The sequence below is a fragment of the Xyrauchen texanus genome, chromosome 35 (genome assembly GCF_025860055.1).
Source record: "Xyrauchen texanus isolate HMW12.3.18 chromosome 35, RBS_HiC_50CHRs, whole genome shotgun sequence".
Lineage (NCBI taxonomy): Eukaryota > Metazoa > Chordata > Actinopteri > Cypriniformes > Catostomidae > Xyrauchen > Xyrauchen texanus.
The window spans coordinates 19,374,685-19,392,344 of record NC_068310.1 but is presented as its reverse complement, the minus strand read 5'-3'; the positions used below and the strand labels follow the sequence as shown (position 1 = coordinate 19,392,344).

Sequence of the window (17,660 nt, the reverse complement as noted above, 5' to 3'; positions counted from 1 at the left end):
AGTCTGTAATCCATCCCTGGCTACTGCGATTAAATTAATCGCAAACAGTGGCCATTAATTTGTTCTCCATGTACTTGTCGATGTGAATGATATGAGATATTTGTGTTGGCACTCCTGTAAGTGTCATGTTTGCAGCATCGGATCTATATGCCATTAAGATCAATCCATAATCACGTACAATAAATTGGCTTTCAAGCATATTACCTTGTCGTCATGATTAACACAGGCTAACGATTGGGGAAAATTCAGTCATGTGACACTATATTTTTGCGTTAATGACAATTTTGTTGACAAAAAGTGTTTCCAAACCAGTTTTCGTGACATTTTAAGTATCGACACAGTTTCTGTGTACATAATATATACATATACATAATTTGCATTTCCATCAGCTTTATTTTGATGCGCTAAAACTTTTTCCACAAAATATACTTGAATAACCCATCTATAACTACATTTCCATCCATGTTCACCTTTTCATGTTTGTTTACTGGGGGCTTTTGAGGGGCTCTTGGTGTCAAATTTACTTAAACATCTGAACATTTAAAACAATCTTAACTAAATCTCATGGGGGTTACAATTCTTACCTTTAGATTTATTCAGATAGAATGATTTTTAGAATGAAGTATATAGCCTAATTATGGTCCTCTACTTCAGACACTTTTTCTCAGCAAGAAGTTATGCAACCGCATGTGCTGAATTACATTTGTGTTGTTGTTGTTGTTCTTCTTCTTCTTGGCAGATATCTTTAACAAAGACTTAAGTTAAAGTCTTTAGTAGTTAAAGGGCAGATTACTTAAAAAAAAAATAAAAAAATCTGTCATTACTCACCCCCAAGCCTGTATGAATTTCTATTCTGTGGAACACAAAAGGAGATGGTAAGCAGAATGGTAGTTCTATCGGGAAGACACGCAAGCTTGAGTGAAGTTTGAGATGCCATTTATTTGCTAGATGTAAAACGGGAGGTAATGTCTCTCTCTTTGGCGTAGGCCCTGTCCGGCAGTCCGAGGGAGTTGTACCCGGAACCATCATGTCCTGCCGGAGATAGGAGGCAGGGGCGAGGAGCCTACCCCTCTGCGGGACAGGGCTCAACTGGTGGTGGGGAGGTGGAGGTTGCAGTGTTAGCACACCGAAACAGCAATGTGATAGATTGTGAGCGGACTTATAAAGCATTGGCTTACGTGCGATTGGCTAGGAATTACCCAGCTAATGATGTGATGATGTACAACTGCTGGTCTTCACGCTAGAACTACGCTCAGCTTCCATTTCCAGTCACCATGCAATGACACAACTATTTTTTTTTTAACCATACATTGTACCTAAAATCTCCTTTCGAGTTCCACGGTAGATAGAAAATCATAAATGTTTACAAGTGATGACAGAATTACTATCACTTTAAGAGTAAAAGTCAATACTTACCAGTTAAATGGCCGTTTAATGTTGGAAAAAATGCATTGAACATTTTTAACAGAGTACCTTGCTTATATAATATGTTTATTAAAGATAGAAAACTAATAGGATGTATTTTCATATTATGCATCTTATTAATATTATGGTATATGTATTACTAAATTATTATTATTATGCATAATGTTACACACTAATTAAAATTGACCTACAGGGCAGAGAAAATACCTGTACAGGTCAGATGGAGCTCCAGATTAGTAATGGGCATTCCGGCTCTTTTCAGTGAGCCGGCTTGTTCGGCTCACCTCACCAAAAAGAGCCATCTCTATTGGCTCCAACAGCTCTTTAAAAAAATGCTTTTGTATTTTTTCAATTCAAACAGTTTGCGATAGTTTGACTATAATTGGTGTTAAAAAAATTCTAATTAAATTATTAAATGAAATCATAATCTACCTTGTGATTAATAATCTCCCCATAATCATGACTTTGATTATGCAAAGTGCATATAAATGTAACAATTCAAAACGAATACAATCTGAACAACATAATTTGGCTCCGCCCTCCCTCACGCATCTTTGGTTCATTGGCTGACACTGGGTGTATGATTGACTGGAACAATAGGTGAGGCTGTTAGTCTGAGCAGACAGTCAGAACGAATGTGTGTGCGCTTGAGCATTTAGGCCTATATAATTTTATTTATTTTTTGTTCTGTCAATAAGTTAAATCTATTAATTTAAATATTTTTATTATTCATATCTTAATTTTTTATATTTTTATAAATAGATTTGGCTCTTCTGATATGCGAGCCGGCTCCCAACGTTCACATATAAGAGCCTTTCGTTTCATAACATCCCCATAACAGCGTGCAGTAACAAGTGTACCTTGCGTAAAGAATATTAAAGAACCTTGTGAAATCTCAGCGGCACTCATAAGTTGTGCGGCGCTGCTGAATGCATTTTGGGGAAACACCGAACATCTCAATATACTAAAGGTTTTCATTAGATTAATTTAAAATTGTATTTTTAAATAAAAACATATAAATAGTTCACCCAAAAATTTCAAGTTTCTCATAATTTACTCACCCTTGTGCCATCTCAGACTTTCTTCTATTGCTGAACACAAACAAAAAAATGTTTTAAGAATGCTTCAGCTCTGTAGGTCATCACAATGCAAGAGAATAGTGAACAGAACTTTGAAGCTCCAAAACCCTCATAAAGGCAGCATAAATGTAATCCACACATGACTCCAGTAGTTAAATCCATGTCTTCAGAAGTGATATGATAGGTGTGGGTGAAAAGGAGAACAATACTTTTGTTGAATAATCTTCACTTTCACTTCATTATTTTTGTTCTTTTGTTTATTGGTGATTTGCATTCTTCATGCACATTGCCACCTACTGGTTGGGGCTGGTCAAAGGTGGAGATTTATAGTAAAAAAGGACTTAAATATTGATCTGTTTCTCATCACACCTATAATACTGCTCATGAAGATATGGATTTAACAACTGGAGTCATATGGATAACTTTTATACTGCCTTTATATGCTTCTTGGAGCTTCAAAATTTTGGTCACCATTGTATGGACCAACAGAGCTGAAATATTCTTCAAAATATCTTAATTTGCGTTCTGCAGAAGAAAGAAAGTCATACACATCTGGGATGACATGAGAGTAAATGATAAGAGAATTTTCATTTTTGGGTGAACTATTTCTTTAACTGTATCAAAGAAAATTGTCCAAATATTTTCACCATGTACACAACACATAATTGTCATTACAGACACATTACATAGTATTAACTGGTCTTAAATGCATATGCTGAGAAGTATATAAACGACCGACACCGCAAATAAGCCAAGAGTGTTTTTGAGACCAAAATTCAGATTGTGGTTTCCAACATTTGACAGGCAAATCACCCATGCCAGCTTCTGTCCTAATCATCACTTAATACTAAAAATGGATGACAAAATAAAATACTAAATAACTTAAAAGAGTACAACGTTAAAAAGGTTTACCATGCATTTAAATTGGCACATAAGTGGAGCCTTTTATATACTATAAAGAGATTAAGCTACAACAAATGATGTACTGTACGTGATCTTCTGCATAATGTGCACGAGCAACCAAAACTCCCTCATCATCAAATGTTTTCTTCTATTTCATGTCGACAGGAACAGACATGGCTGTATTTGATAGATCTAGTGTTACTTCGTGAAAGGAACAACATTAATTTTGCTCTCCAATGTTTTTAGTGCAACGTAAAATGTTTTCTAAACCTAACAACTTTGGCTAGCGACTAGTTTGCATGTATTACGCGCGAGTCTTTTCTTATCCTCCGGACGAGGGTTAAAAATGAAATAAGTCACAATTGTCGTTGTCCTTCAAACCCTGTTTTAAACAGATAGGCCTAATGATGTCTGTCAGGTAGTAAATACCGAAGAAGCTTTCGTTTTTACTAAGGTCACAATACAAGTATTGTGTCGTTGCTTCTTGCAGTAGCTTGGACCGAGCACCTTGGCAACGGGTTAAAACATTTCTGACCAAAAGTTGGGGAGGGTCGTGTTTTGAAAGGAACCCTCAGGCTGTGAAAGTCTCGTGAGAGTCACATTTGCAGTTTCTAAGATTAAAGGTAGGATTCGGTTTAGGGATAGGATTAAAGTTAGTATTATGTTTAGGGCTAAAAGTAGGTGTTGGGTTTCTGTAGGATTCCAAATAAATATAATATACACAGTAGGCTCATTCGAGATGAGCAAATTCTGCGCAGAACCGATCACGGGTGATAAGCGGCAAGGGCATATCTGTTAGAAATCTGTCCGACTCTCTGATGTCATGGTAACATACATGCCAAAAATGCATGCTGCGTTTTCCGAGCTGTGCACGATGGGAAATGACTGGCTGACCACACAGATGAATGCTCGTTGGCTTAAAAATCCGTGACGTTTCTTTATCTTGTAAAAGCTTTTTATTTTATTTTTTATTTGTTATCTCTAATGTCATGTTTTTATGTGTATACATTATCTGTGAATATTCCCAACACTCTGACAGTGCAATCTTTGAATGGGATATTTCTGAAAAATGTAAAATACGTGTCTTTATTAAAATATAAATGGATAGAAATACACGTCTTAATGGCTAAATCAAATAACAGGTATATTGAGTGTCTTTTCCGTCATATTTATTTTCATTTTAAAGCAACTGAAATTATCCACTTTATCAGCAACAGCTTATGAACGTGAATCCCGCGATATTTGCCTGTGATCTCGTAGATGTCTGATCCACTACGAGAAGTGAGAAATGTCCGACTTAACAGCTTTTATTTCAATCCTCCCCAGACTGCAGCCGTCTACTCTCGTCTACCTTCAAGGCGAGGCGTTTGGCATCTCGAACAAGCTTATGTATTAAAGTAGCATGCTAATATCGCGAGACTTTATCTAGACAGAGGGTTCCTTTTGCGAAGAGGATTTTTAGTATAATATTTGGCCAGCAGATAGTGCTATTTGCTCAAATTAGTCACGTGGATAGAGCTCTAAACGTCAGTAACATGCATACAAACATTTTATATGATCATACAAGTATTACAATTTCTAATTGAGTATGTAATGGTGTATATCTTTTTTTTAATTTTATTTATGATAATAGGATTGTATTATATTACTATAAAAATCCCTCTTATTTGACAACCTCAGGCCTGTTGTAACAATCAGTGTTTCTTTGATGTACATAATTGGGCAAATAAGCTAACTAGAGTCAGATCATATGTATAAAATATTAACTTGCTCAACTAATATCAACTAAGCGTATTACACAGCATGCGGGATGCCTGAAGTAAAATACAGCATAGTGGAAATGACTGCCAAATTCTGCAGAGTTAAATATAAAATACTTGCCTGTTAAAAATTATGCCAGACATAAAAGTCACATGCTCACACAATCAGACAAAAGTTTGACCATATCCACCAATTGTAGGCTACTAATGTTCAATTAATCTCTGTTTTCCCCATTCTCAGTTAAACCACATTAACCAAATGTACACTTTAATTGCAATGAGGATAAGAAAAACAACAAATCATGATGCAAACAACAAGTTCTACAGATCTTTGTTTTTTGTTGTCTAAAAACACAATGGCTGAAAAATATGTTTCTGAGCTCAATTTTATCAAAAACAGACATTGATAATAGTAGAAAAAAAAATTACATTGGTCAAATGAAATAAAATTACAATACTTGCTTGTTAGGACTCTCTCAAAATCAACATAGCCCAATTATCAAAGTGAAAGTTGATTTCTTTCAGTGGCATATGAAGTCTGCCAAACAATGATAAGTCGTTTGTAAAAACTGGTGTCTTTGGTACTCATTTCCTGCTGATACTGCAGCTTTTCAGCTCATAGAAGAGAACATATGCCTGATTGGACTGAAGCTTCTCCTCTGATATTGCGTTTACACTGCGAGAGAAACACAGCATTAATGGTCAAACACTGTCATCTGCTGTAGAAATTAAATGCTGATCCTTCACTATAAAATTCCCAATCTCACTGAGCACAGATATGTTTTTTTTATTCAATAAAGTTATTTCACATGATCTTTAATATGAGCAAATTGGCATTATTGTGTCTTGTGTTAGGCTGAAAAAAAAATGGAGACTACAGCATCTCATGTGTTTGGCTGAGAAATAGGTTGTTAAAGTCAATGATTCCCACTCAATTCAAAGTACATGATACAACATTTGACATTTTCCAATCCAACATATTTCCCCTTAGCAACTCTAGAGCACACTGATTATTGTAATATTACACTTAACTGTAATGCAATGACACCAATCATCCTTTTATTGCCTAGATGAGGTCAGATTAAAGCTCCACGCACCAGGAGTCATTGTAGTAGCACCAGCCCTCCTCCTCTCGACATGCAGCCGTGTAGTGACCCATATTTACTGTGCCTGAATGATTGCACACTGCATACAGATCATACAGCACAGGACCTGAAAAGAAACATGGAGCCATATTGCATACACTTCAAAACCAATAATAAAACTTGAAGTATATTTGTGAGTCATTATACACTAGAGTTAAACTACTCACCACAATCAACAGGTCCAAATGGCCCCAGATCCAACCCCATCAAAGGGAAGGAAACAGACACTGTGCTTTTACAGATGGAGTACCTTGATGTGGTGAATCGATTTAAGTCTGAGGTGGCAAGTTAAGTCTATATTAACAAGCATGGACCTTTAGCAAAACCAGTAGGCCTAGTACATTTTAACTGAAAAAAAAAAAAGCTTAGTTCCAGCCAGATCTCCTAAGAAATCAAATTGGCCCTGTTGCTAGGAAGGGTAGAGTCACATTGGGTAAATTCCTTGTGGTCGTTATAATGTGTAGTTCTCGCTCTCGGTGTGGCACAGCGGGAGTTGTGCATGGATGCCGTGGAGAATAGCATGAAGCCTCCACACACACTATGTCTCCGAGGTAATGTGCTCAACAACCATGTGATAAGATGCGTGGATTGGCGGTCTCAGACGTGGAGGCAAATGAGAATCATCGCTATGCCACCCATGAGGACACCATGAGCACATGGGCATTCCAAATTGGGGTGGAAAAAAAAAAGAAGAAAAAAAAATTTGTGACTGTCGCTCTTTATCAAGTGTCTCGCTCCTTTTAATATAGGGTTCAAGCCTGCAGCCAGGGCCGTTTCTAGCTATAAGTGGTGAAAGCATCTGCTTGGGGCCCAACATTTTTTTACATTTTTAATTTTATTTTAGAATATACCAAAAAGCTTTGAGCAAGACTGAGGCAGCTGTCATGGCTCAGTTAGATAGTTATAGGGGGCCCCCTTGTGGCCCGAGAGGGAAGGGAGAATGTATCTAAAGGAAAAATGAAAAATCTGTGTTATATTTGATGCAAATTTGTCATTTGATCCACATGTATGTTTGTATCCACATTACAACAGGATAGAAATGGCGGCGCAAGGTACTGCAGCGGCTTTGCTCTTCCCTATGTGGTTATTTTTGTTTGTTTTGTTTACATCTGTGTCTACAAACACCCGGACATTTAATCGACAGGAACTTTTAAAGATTGGGACACTGTATGGAGAATTAGTTCTAAGCAAAACTTACAACTTTGAATACTTAGCACCGGAGATCGCGCGACCAGTGGAGAGCAAGTGGATTATTATCCCGGGAGATAGACGCAGAGATCGACGACAGAAGCGAGGTCGTACAGCCGGGATTAGAGTCCGTCTAAGGAGGGCACCACACAGGCCCGCACTGCCCAACCTTTTTGTGTCCAATGCCAGATCGCTATGCAACAAAATGGATGAGCTGGCAATGATCATCGAGGCAAACAGTTATGCTAAAGACTGCTCGCTGGTAGTAATTACAGAGACGTGGCTGCACTCTGGGATTCCGGATGAAGCTATTATACTAGCGGGTCATACAGCACACCGGGCCGACAGAACCGGCAACTCCAGAAAGAGCAAAGGAGGGAGGCTCTGCATCTATTCTAACAACAGCTGGAGCACCGATGCCACAGTGACTGAAAGACACTGCTCACCAGACGTGGAGTTTGTCACACTGAAATGCCGGCCCTTCTACTTGCCGCGTGAGTTCACTGTTGTTTTTATCACGGCTGTTTATATTCCACCTAGCTCTAATGCTAATGCAGCTATGGATATCTTGCAAACTAGTATGAATAGACTGCAATCCACCCACCCGGATGGAATCTTTATTGTGGCAGGGGATTTTAATCATGCTAACCTGTGTACTGTACTTCCCAAATTTCATCAGTATGTAATATGTCCAACCAGAGGTGATAATACTCTGGATCATGTCTATAGTAATATCAGAGGGGCATATAAGGTCTCATCTCACCCCCATTTAGGGCAGTCTGACCATCTGACCCTCTTTCTTACACCAGCGTACAGACCTGTGTTTAAGAGATCCATGCATACTGTTAAACTAACCAAACTGTGGCCTGCTAGTGCGATCCCACAATTGCAAGACTGTTTTGAGCACACTGACTGGGCACTTTTCTCACAGCAGAGTCTTGAGGATTACACCTGCACTGTTTTGCACTACATTAAGACCTGCATTGATAATGTCACTGTTGAAAGACAGGTCAAATGTTATCAAAACAATAAACCATGGATGAACAGGGAGGTCAAGCTGCTGCTGAAAAACCGTGATAAAGCCTTTAAGTCCAGGGATACGGAATTATACAGCACCGCCAGATCCAAATTAAAGACAGGCATCAAGGAAGCAAAAGTGGCCTACAGGAGGAAGATAGAGGAGCACTTTGACGAAGGGGATCCACGGCGCCTTTGGCAGGGAATACAACACCTTACGAACTTCAAGGGTTCAAAAGACCCAAGCCCAAGTACCAGCAGCAATTTGGCCGAGGAGCTCAATCACTTCTTTGCGCGCTTTGAGGTGAATGGGACTGAGTCAACATCGGCCGGACCAATAATACTCTTGCCCAAAGAAGATGCCCCGACATTCTCCTTGAGAGAAGAGGAGGTCAGGAGGGCATTTCTTGGTGTGAACCCCAGGAAGGCTGCCGGGCCCGACGGGATCCCTGGGAGAGTGTTGAGGGACTGTGCAGATCAGCTGGCTGGGGTATTTACTTCCATCTTTAACCTCTCTCTGTCTACCTGTTCCATTCCCAAGTGCCTTAAATCTGCTATCATTGTGCCGATCCCGAAAAAATCAGCTGTGAGTAGCTTCAATGACTATAGACCAGTGGCTCTCACTTCCACTGTTATGAAGTGCTTTGAAAGACTGCTGCTAAAACATATAACATCCTCCCTTCCCCCCCACACTGGACCAGCACCAGTTTGCCTATAAAGCAAACAGGTCAACCGCTGATGCCATCAACACAGCCCTGCACTGTGTGCTGACCCACCTGGAACATCCTGGCACCTATGCAAGACTGTTGTTTGTGGACTTTAGTTCTGCGTTTAATTGTATCATTCCTGGAAGACTGGTGTCCAAGCTACATGGACTGGGCATCAGCACAAACATCTGCAGATAGATCAATGACATTCTCACAGACCGTCCCCAGTCAGTTCGTCTGGGCTCGCAACTTTCCTCTGTTCTCACACTCAGCACTGGGGCACCCCAGGGTTGTGTGTTGAGCCCCTTACTTTACATTTTATACACTCACGACTGTAACCCAGTCATGAAAGTAATACTATTATCAAATTTGCAGATGACACCACTGTAGTTGGACTTATTCACAACAATGATGAGTCTGCCTACAGGAATGAAATCCAAAAACTCTCCGCCTGGTGCTCCACTAACAACCTGTCTCTCAACGCCTCTAAGACCAAAGAGGTGGTGGTAGATTTCCACAGGAAGAAAATTGACCTTGCCCCCGTCTACATTAATGGAGAAATTGTGGAGAGGGTTGAGGACTTCAAATTCCTTGGGACATACATTTCACAGGACATCACTTGGGCAACCAACACTACAGCCCTTGTGAAGAAAGCTCAGCAGCGACTGTACTTTCTCAGGTCACTCAATAAAATTAACCTCTCCCAGAAATTGCTTTTATCCTTTTACAACTGTTCTGTCCAAAGTATTATCTCACACGATATTCTGGTGTGGTTTAGTAGCTGCACCACTGCTGATAAAAAAGCGCTGGACAGAGTTAGGAAATCAGCACAAAATATTATTCACACACAGCTCCCCTCACTCGTGGATATATATCACACCAGATGCATGCATCGGGCAAAAAATATAATTCAGGACTGTTCCCATCCAGGTCACGGCCTCTTTATTTTGCTGCCATCTGGAAGGCGCTACAGATCCTTCCGGGGTCGCACCTCTAGACTTTTGAACAGTTTTTATCCAAATGCTATAAAATACCTGAACTCATGAGCATTTAGACTGCTCTGCATTTTTAATGACTATATTTTAGCTATTTTTATCATTTTATCTGTTCTTTCTTATAATGTATTTATGTATTGATGTCGTTTTGTCATATTATGTGTTACCACCATGGGAAGGGCAATTTAAATTTCGTTGTTATAGGCAATGACAATAAAGGCAATAATACAATAATAATGTAAAAAAAATACTGTTAAAACTTAATTTTATCATCTTAGATACATTGCAAGGCTGCGCCTTATGCTGTCATTCTTGGTGGCTGAAAAGCTGATCAATATTTTCTCGCATTGACTATTGCAATGCTTTCCTTGCCGGAGTCTCAAAATCAACATTAAATAACTTGCAATATGTGCAAAACTCGGCTGCCAGTGTCCTGACAGGGGCCAGGGCAAGTGACCACATCACTCCTATCTTGGAATCCTTGCACTGGCTCCCTGTCATGTTTCGTGTTGATTTTAAAATTCTTATGCTTACCTACAAGGCTTTGCATGGTTTGGTTCCCCAATATTTGTCTGAGCTTTTAACCCTGTACACAACAAACGCAATCTCCACTCCTCTAAACCACTGGTAAGGAATAAATGTAAGCCAGCTACTTGGCTTGATGGTGTTTGTTTGTTGTCATGCATTAAATTGCAACAGTTAGTTAGCTAAACATTTTTCAGTTTTGTCCTGTTTTTCAAATGTAGCCTACATGGTTTCAGACATGTATGCTAGCTATATAACTAAGGTATAACATTGGACATAGTGTAGCTAGCCAATATTACCTCACAGACTCAATGCTATCTTTGTTTCAGTAAGTTAGTTAGTTAGTTAGCTAGCTGATGGTAATCAAACGGTAGATGAGTCAGCCATCCAAATTTGTCTTGTCTGCATTATTTTCAGGTGCCATATTGAAATATGTAGGTGCATCAAAGGCAGCTGGGGATTTGAGTAAACAAATTCCTTGTAAATAGCCATTTTGTATGTCATCTTTACAGGGGCCTCCAAGAAGATTTCTCTTATATATGCTCAGAAACGGCCCTACCTTCAGCCCTTGTATTACCAGCGTGGATCCCAAACATTATTCTCACAGCTTCAACACCACAATTAATTATAAGTGTGATTATACACTGTATAATCGAAAAGGATACGTATCACGAGTATTCTTGGGAACCTTTGTATGGTTAGTCTTTTTGTGCCCTCAGTGTGACGATTACACCGCTCACACATCTAGGACACAAACAATTTCCACAGGTATCCATTTAAATAGCCATTTTACATGAAACCAAACCGAAAACAAACATGGGCTATGCTATTCACCTACCGGTGAGTTTTCTTTATCAAGTTTTTCCTCTTGTGAGAAGAGGTCAAGACACTCTCTAAGTTTAACAATTTGGCCATGATCACTCTTCTGCAACATAAAAAACAACACAAAAATGACACAATCTCTACACACAATTAAATACATATTGTTTCAAAGCAGCTGCAAATGGAATGGAGAATGTCACCTTCGGGATGGGGAGTGACAGGTCACAAAACACATCAAAGGTGTTGGAGTAATGGGAGCAGACAGAACAGTGCAAGGAGCTGCGCAGCTGACCAGAAAATAGATCTGTGACATAGATGAGAAAGATATTTGAACACAAATTTAGATTGGCAATGAGTTTATAGTATGCAACAAAGACAACACATCATGCTCTGCTAGGACCAGGCATCGAGTGGTGCAACACAAACAACCAGTTCTGTCATATGCCACCGGTATTCACTTTTGACAATTTGAGTTTTATTCACTGACTTAAAAGTGTAGTTAGTCACACAGTCAGCCATGATTAAGTTAATTCACTTGTAAAAGTGTCAGATAATAGGGCGGTTACTGAGATAAAGCGAGTAGTATTTGGCTGGTCATGTGATTCTAAAATGGCTGCCCCCATGAGGGGACCCTCTCCATGTAGAACAAAACATATTTTATAAGGTTGTTGATATGAATGTCTGAATGCTATGTCTTCATACCATGTGAGTCGTCATGAATTTATACATAGCTTTAAAAATGTAAATACATTTCTTAAAAATATTTTTTTAACAGGAATAAGATTACTGAGTGCTAAATAAACTAAAATGCTCTGCTAAATGTCTAAATGTAAATGTAAACAACCATATTCAACATCATTATAATCTGGAGAGTGGTTTCCAAAAGAAAACAAAAACTGTGAGGTATATTAGTATAATATATAAAAGATATAGTATAGCATATACAAATAAAATAGTAATGATAATAATAATTAAAAAAGAAAAAAAACACAGGTCCACACAGAATCTGCACACTTTTTCAGATTTTCTGTGCTGATTGTGGGGAAATTCTGTATTTTTGGTATAACATTTTAAACAGAGCTGAGACTGTACTCTTTTTAGTAGCTGAAAGCATTATAAATTCAAACTGTTTAAAAGATATTTTTTATTTAAACAACATTATTCACATTGCATTTCAATCCCTTTCAAATGCAGTTATTAAAAGCAAACACACATGGTGCAGAATTCAGTGAACAACATGTGTTCAAATTCTGGCGAATTCTGCAGTAAGAGATTCAGTGTGTACCTTTATAGGGGTGTAACTAAATAGTTATACAATTCAACAACTGTCTTGAAATCTTTTTAAGCTCTTAGAGATGTAGGTGGTTTAAGATTTCCCCATGGTTTAAACAAAGCACACCATTTAAGATTAAACACAGCAGCCATCCATTAATGCTTACCTACAATCTTACTATCATCCCGGTCAAGATGTCTTTGCCACATGGCAATAGCCTCCTCTGAAATCCTGCAGGAGAGATCAAATAAATGATTAGGAGGTACTGAATGACTCAATTTGAGTTTGTTCCTCTCAGGCACTGTGTCTTCTTAGTACCTGAATCGTGAGTATGTTGGTTCTTTCATTTCAATAACTGTAGGACGTTTGGATGATCGGCGGTTAATTTCTGTATGTAGCCTGTCCAGAAGGAATCTTAAGAACTCCTGAGCATCTTGCTGACTGTATATGTGAGAAAAAGTCTTGATTATTTAATTATAACATGCTACATAGCAATTGCAAATAATATTGACAAAAGTTAAAGGTGCACTCAGTAGTTTTTTGTTTATGTTGTCTTGGACTTACTTTGACACCTAGGGGCACAATAGTTTTTAGCTACTGATGCCATTGAAGAAATTTAATATTCAGCTGTCACTCATTTAATCCATGAGGGAAAATGAGTAGTATTTGACTGGTCATGTGATTCTAGCATGGCAGCCCCATGAGGGGAACCTCTCCATGTAGAATAAAACAGCTTTCATAAGTAAGAGCTCATGATTTAACATGCGTTTCAAATTACTATTATTTTCTTTAGGAGAAATAAAAATGTAATAAGAAAAAAAATACTAAGTGCATTTTTAATACACAAACATACAGTATATTTAAAATATTGAGCTAATAAGAGACCAATCTTAACGTTGTCAGTGTACAATGTAATGAATGAATAAAAATATAACAAATATATTAGTATTGCACACACCTATATCCACTAAAGTAAGGCACCGCTTCTTTAAATACACGATAAAACTTCCCAGGGTTCACTGTGGTTTCCCCGCCATCACATTCCCACAGGCCAGCCAAAACATTAGAGAATTCTACAAAAAAGTAATTAACAAAAACATTATGCATTTTACATTGTACTGAATTGTAAATTTTAACATTAAAGTTTAATATAATGGTAAAACTTGGCAAAATCGTATCATGAACTAATAAAGAACAGTCACAGCAGTTAATAACAGGAACTAAAATCGGCCCAAGGAACGAAAACCAAAAATGAAAAAATTTGTCTGCACACCGATTGAGAAAGAGACTAGCAAAAGTCAACAATCAAAAAAATTTTATTTTTTATTTTAGACTTTCTTAGTGAAAAAGATGAGATTAATGCTGAGATTAATGAGGAAACTCTTAAGGTAGCAACACTAAATTATAGAGACTTCAACAAAGTTTCAAACAAAAGAAGCTCCCCACCCTCCCCTCCCCCTCCTATGAGGAAGGACCATCTCAATGCCCAGGAACTTCAAATCTGAAGAATTTGAAGCAGATTTAACATGGTGAAAAATAGGAGATATGTCATCTTGCCTCCTGATGGCATTCATGTGCTCAATAATTCTTGTGCTTAATGCACATTTTTGTTTCGGCAAAATATAACAGGGGAAATGGACAGATTATTATATACGTATACAATGTGTAGTTTTACAGGTGATCAATTGTCTGATTTTACACATTTTGGATGTACATGGATGTGTAAAAACTTTACATTTAATGTAGTGAGAACAGGAAATACAATTGTTGCATGGAAAGTTTCCCTGGGCATTGGTGAGGGTTGTAGAGGAGAAGATGGAAGCATCGGCATGCACCAGTTTGTCCCTCTATTAAAGCTCCTAGAGTAGACACAGAGAGGGGGTCAGTAACCAAAATGCTTTGAACAATGTGCCAGGGGTTATTAATAAAATGTTTTAACTCAGAAATCAATCTGTATGTAGATTTAAAAATACAAGATTTATTTTTTTGGTTCAATGGCCTTCCACAGCCCCTGTCTCCAGGGTAACTCCACTCCGTTTAACAACCCTAAATAATTTTTTTGGGGGGCTCATCCTATCCTGTTTCCAGTGGTCGATTCACTGCTGCAGTAGCGGCCACGGTCAGCGAGCCAGAGCCCATGCCTGCAACGGTCAGCGAGCCAGAGCCTGTAGCCTCGACCGTCCACGTAACCACGCTCCCTGCTGGCCGAAGGAGAAAGAGTAAGAAGAGGGCACCTTCTCTTCTGTTTCTGCCAGTGCTCTCCATGGCTCCTCCTTCCACGGCTCCGCCCCCAGAGCCTTCCATGGCTCCGCCTTCCACGGCTCCGCCCGCAGAGCCTTCCATGGCTCAGCCTCCAGAGCCAGTCCCTGCCCTGCGGCCGCCTCACAGGCCTCCAGAGCCAGTCCCTGCCCTGCGGCCGCCTCACAGGCCTCCAGAGCCAGTCCCTGCCCTGCGGCCGCCTCCCAGGCCTCCAGAACCAGTCCCTGTCCTGCGGCAGCCTCCCAGGCCTCCTGACCCTCTCTCTCCAGACCCAGTCCCTGTCCTGCGTCCGACCTCCCAGGCCTCCTGAACCAGTCCCTGTCCTACGGCCGCCTCCCAGGCCTCCTGAACAGTCCCTGTCCTGCTGCCGCCTCCCAGGCCTCCTGATCCATTCCGAGCCCGGAAGCCGCCTCCCCAGGCCCCGATCATCCTCCTGGGATCTTTCTTCTATGTTTCCCTACCGTCATCTGTCTTGGGGCGCCAGGAGTCGCCCATTTAAAGTGTGTGTGTGTGTGGGGGGGGTCACAGTCTGTCTTCACCACATTCAAGGACTCTTATTTTTAAGTTCTCTCCTGCACTACGTTTCCCATAAGTCACTGCCCTGATCACTCCCTCGTTATCCCCACCTGTATGTCATTCCCTTATTAAGTTCCAAGTGTATATATATATATACCCTCTAGTTTTGTCAGTAGTTGTCAGTCCTTGAATTGTATTATGTTTGTTCCACTCCTGCGTTTGTTCCACTCCAGTGATTGTAATTAAAGGATTTAAAGTTCCTACTCCTGCGTTTCCTCTTGACTCCTAGGACACCAAATGTTACAATAATTTCACACCATCTTTTACAGAATTCAGGATCTTCACCACCAATTGTGGGGGACTTTTGTATGCTTAGGCCTCTTGGGATCCTACTAACTCCAGTATTCACAGAGGGTTGTGCCATGGAGAGTAAAATGAATCTCTTTTTGTAGAAAATGTTTGTAGTGTTTCATGGAGCTCTGAATAGTCTCTAATTTTTAGGGGAAAGTATATTCTTTGAGTGTGCAAGGTTATAGGCGAAAGTTGTCGCTTTAGAGTCTGTGATCTGGCTAATTTCAGCAAAGGACAACATTTTGTAAGCTGAAAGCTTTTGGTGGAGCAGTAAACAATAAAACACCAGGTAGAGTAGAAGGAATTATTGCACGCAAACAAAACTTGTATAAGTTGTTTTTTGTTTCTTATGTCTATGTGTCTTTTGTTGAAACTTTGTTGAAGTCTCTGTATTTTAGTGTTGCTACCGTAAGAGTTTCCTCATTAACTCAGAGGCCTGTACCATGAATTTCACTGAACAAACTCAGGGTTTCAGGACAGGTTTCAGGTTGACAAATTCAAACCAACCCTATCAGGCTTAATTGGTACCATGATGCAGCTCATCAACTTTCTCTGTCAACTCAAGCTTCTACCCTGACTTTAAGATTAGATTACGCGCTCGTGCACATGAATGAGTGACATTTGCAGCACACAACCAATCGTGTGAGAGAACGCGATTCACCTCTCCAGAGAGAATGAAAGTAAGAATTTAAATTAATTTTAACTGTGCACAAGTCATTGCTTTAAAAATATTTAAACAATTTAAATGTATTTACACCGCTCAAGTGTTCAGCATGAAATCATGAAGACTTAAAACACATGATTTAAACAGTACATGGGATAACTGTCAAATAAAAGATATTTACACAACAAGAAGAAACAGTAGCTGCTACAGAACCCAAAAGGACTGCTGCAAACTAATCCTTAATGTGATAAAAAAAAATTATAATATATAAAACAGCTGGTATATCTATGCGTAAGTGAATTCATCTAGGCCCACAACAAGAACACACATGGTAATTAATTTTAACAGCTTGAATTTATTTAAAATATAAAAGCTTTTATATTTATTTTATGTATATATCATTCAAAACTATTACAAAAAAATATAGGCTACTATTGGTTACACAACGAATAGTATTTTAAAGGTATTTTAGACAATGGAATAAACTAATTTTTAAATATATGTGGGATAATAGGAAACCAAAAATTCTTAGGTTGCCAAAAAGGCTTGGAGGACTACAATTCCCAAATGTAATAAATTAATACACTTAGCTTCCAAATTCAACCTATATTGATTTGGATGAACGAAGAATCTAAAGTGAAACGGAGGAAGATAGAAATGTATCAAATGTGGAAACCTATTAGGATATCCCTGTCCCTACCCAAACAAAGCAACAAATTTAAATCAATAGATCATATTTTTATTAATAGTACTTTTAGAATTTGGTTAGAAAAAAAGGAAAATAGTAAAATTAAGAAATATATAGTTCAGCAAATTTGTCTGATTTAGTTACTTTTGACCCCTTAATAAAAAGGTTTTCGAGCAATGTTGGCAGGTGGGCTTCATTACATTTATCTATAATTGGGAATGTCCATATTATTAAAATTAATTGTTTTCCAAAATTAAACTACTTGCTACAATCTCTTCCTATAGATGTCCTTCTCATATACCGTGCATCCGGAAAGTATTCACAGCGCTTCACTTTTTCCACA

The 17,660-nt window shown here is 38.9% G+C and overlaps 1 protein-coding gene across 1 annotated transcript in view; it reads right to left on the bottom strand.

The window, feature by feature from the left end:
• Positions 1 to 4,573: 4,573 nt before the first annotated feature.
• The window catches only part of LOC127628557 (ubiquitin carboxyl-terminal hydrolase 21-like), a 22,874-nt gene continuing 9,787 nt past the window's right edge, over positions 4,574 to 17,660 (bottom strand). Inside the window, 8 exon segments of the mRNA XM_052105343.1 lie at positions 4,574 to 5,843; positions 6,265 to 6,379; positions 6,480 to 6,587; positions 11,410 to 11,488; positions 11,583 to 11,669; positions 11,767 to 11,870; positions 13,006 to 13,280; positions 13,798 to 13,912. Coding sequence (XP_051961303.1) covers positions 5,753 to 5,843; positions 6,265 to 6,379; positions 6,480 to 6,587; positions 11,410 to 11,488; positions 11,583 to 11,669; positions 11,767 to 11,870; positions 13,006 to 13,280; positions 13,798 to 13,912 — 974 coding nt within the window. The 3' untranslated portion in view covers positions 4,574 to 5,752.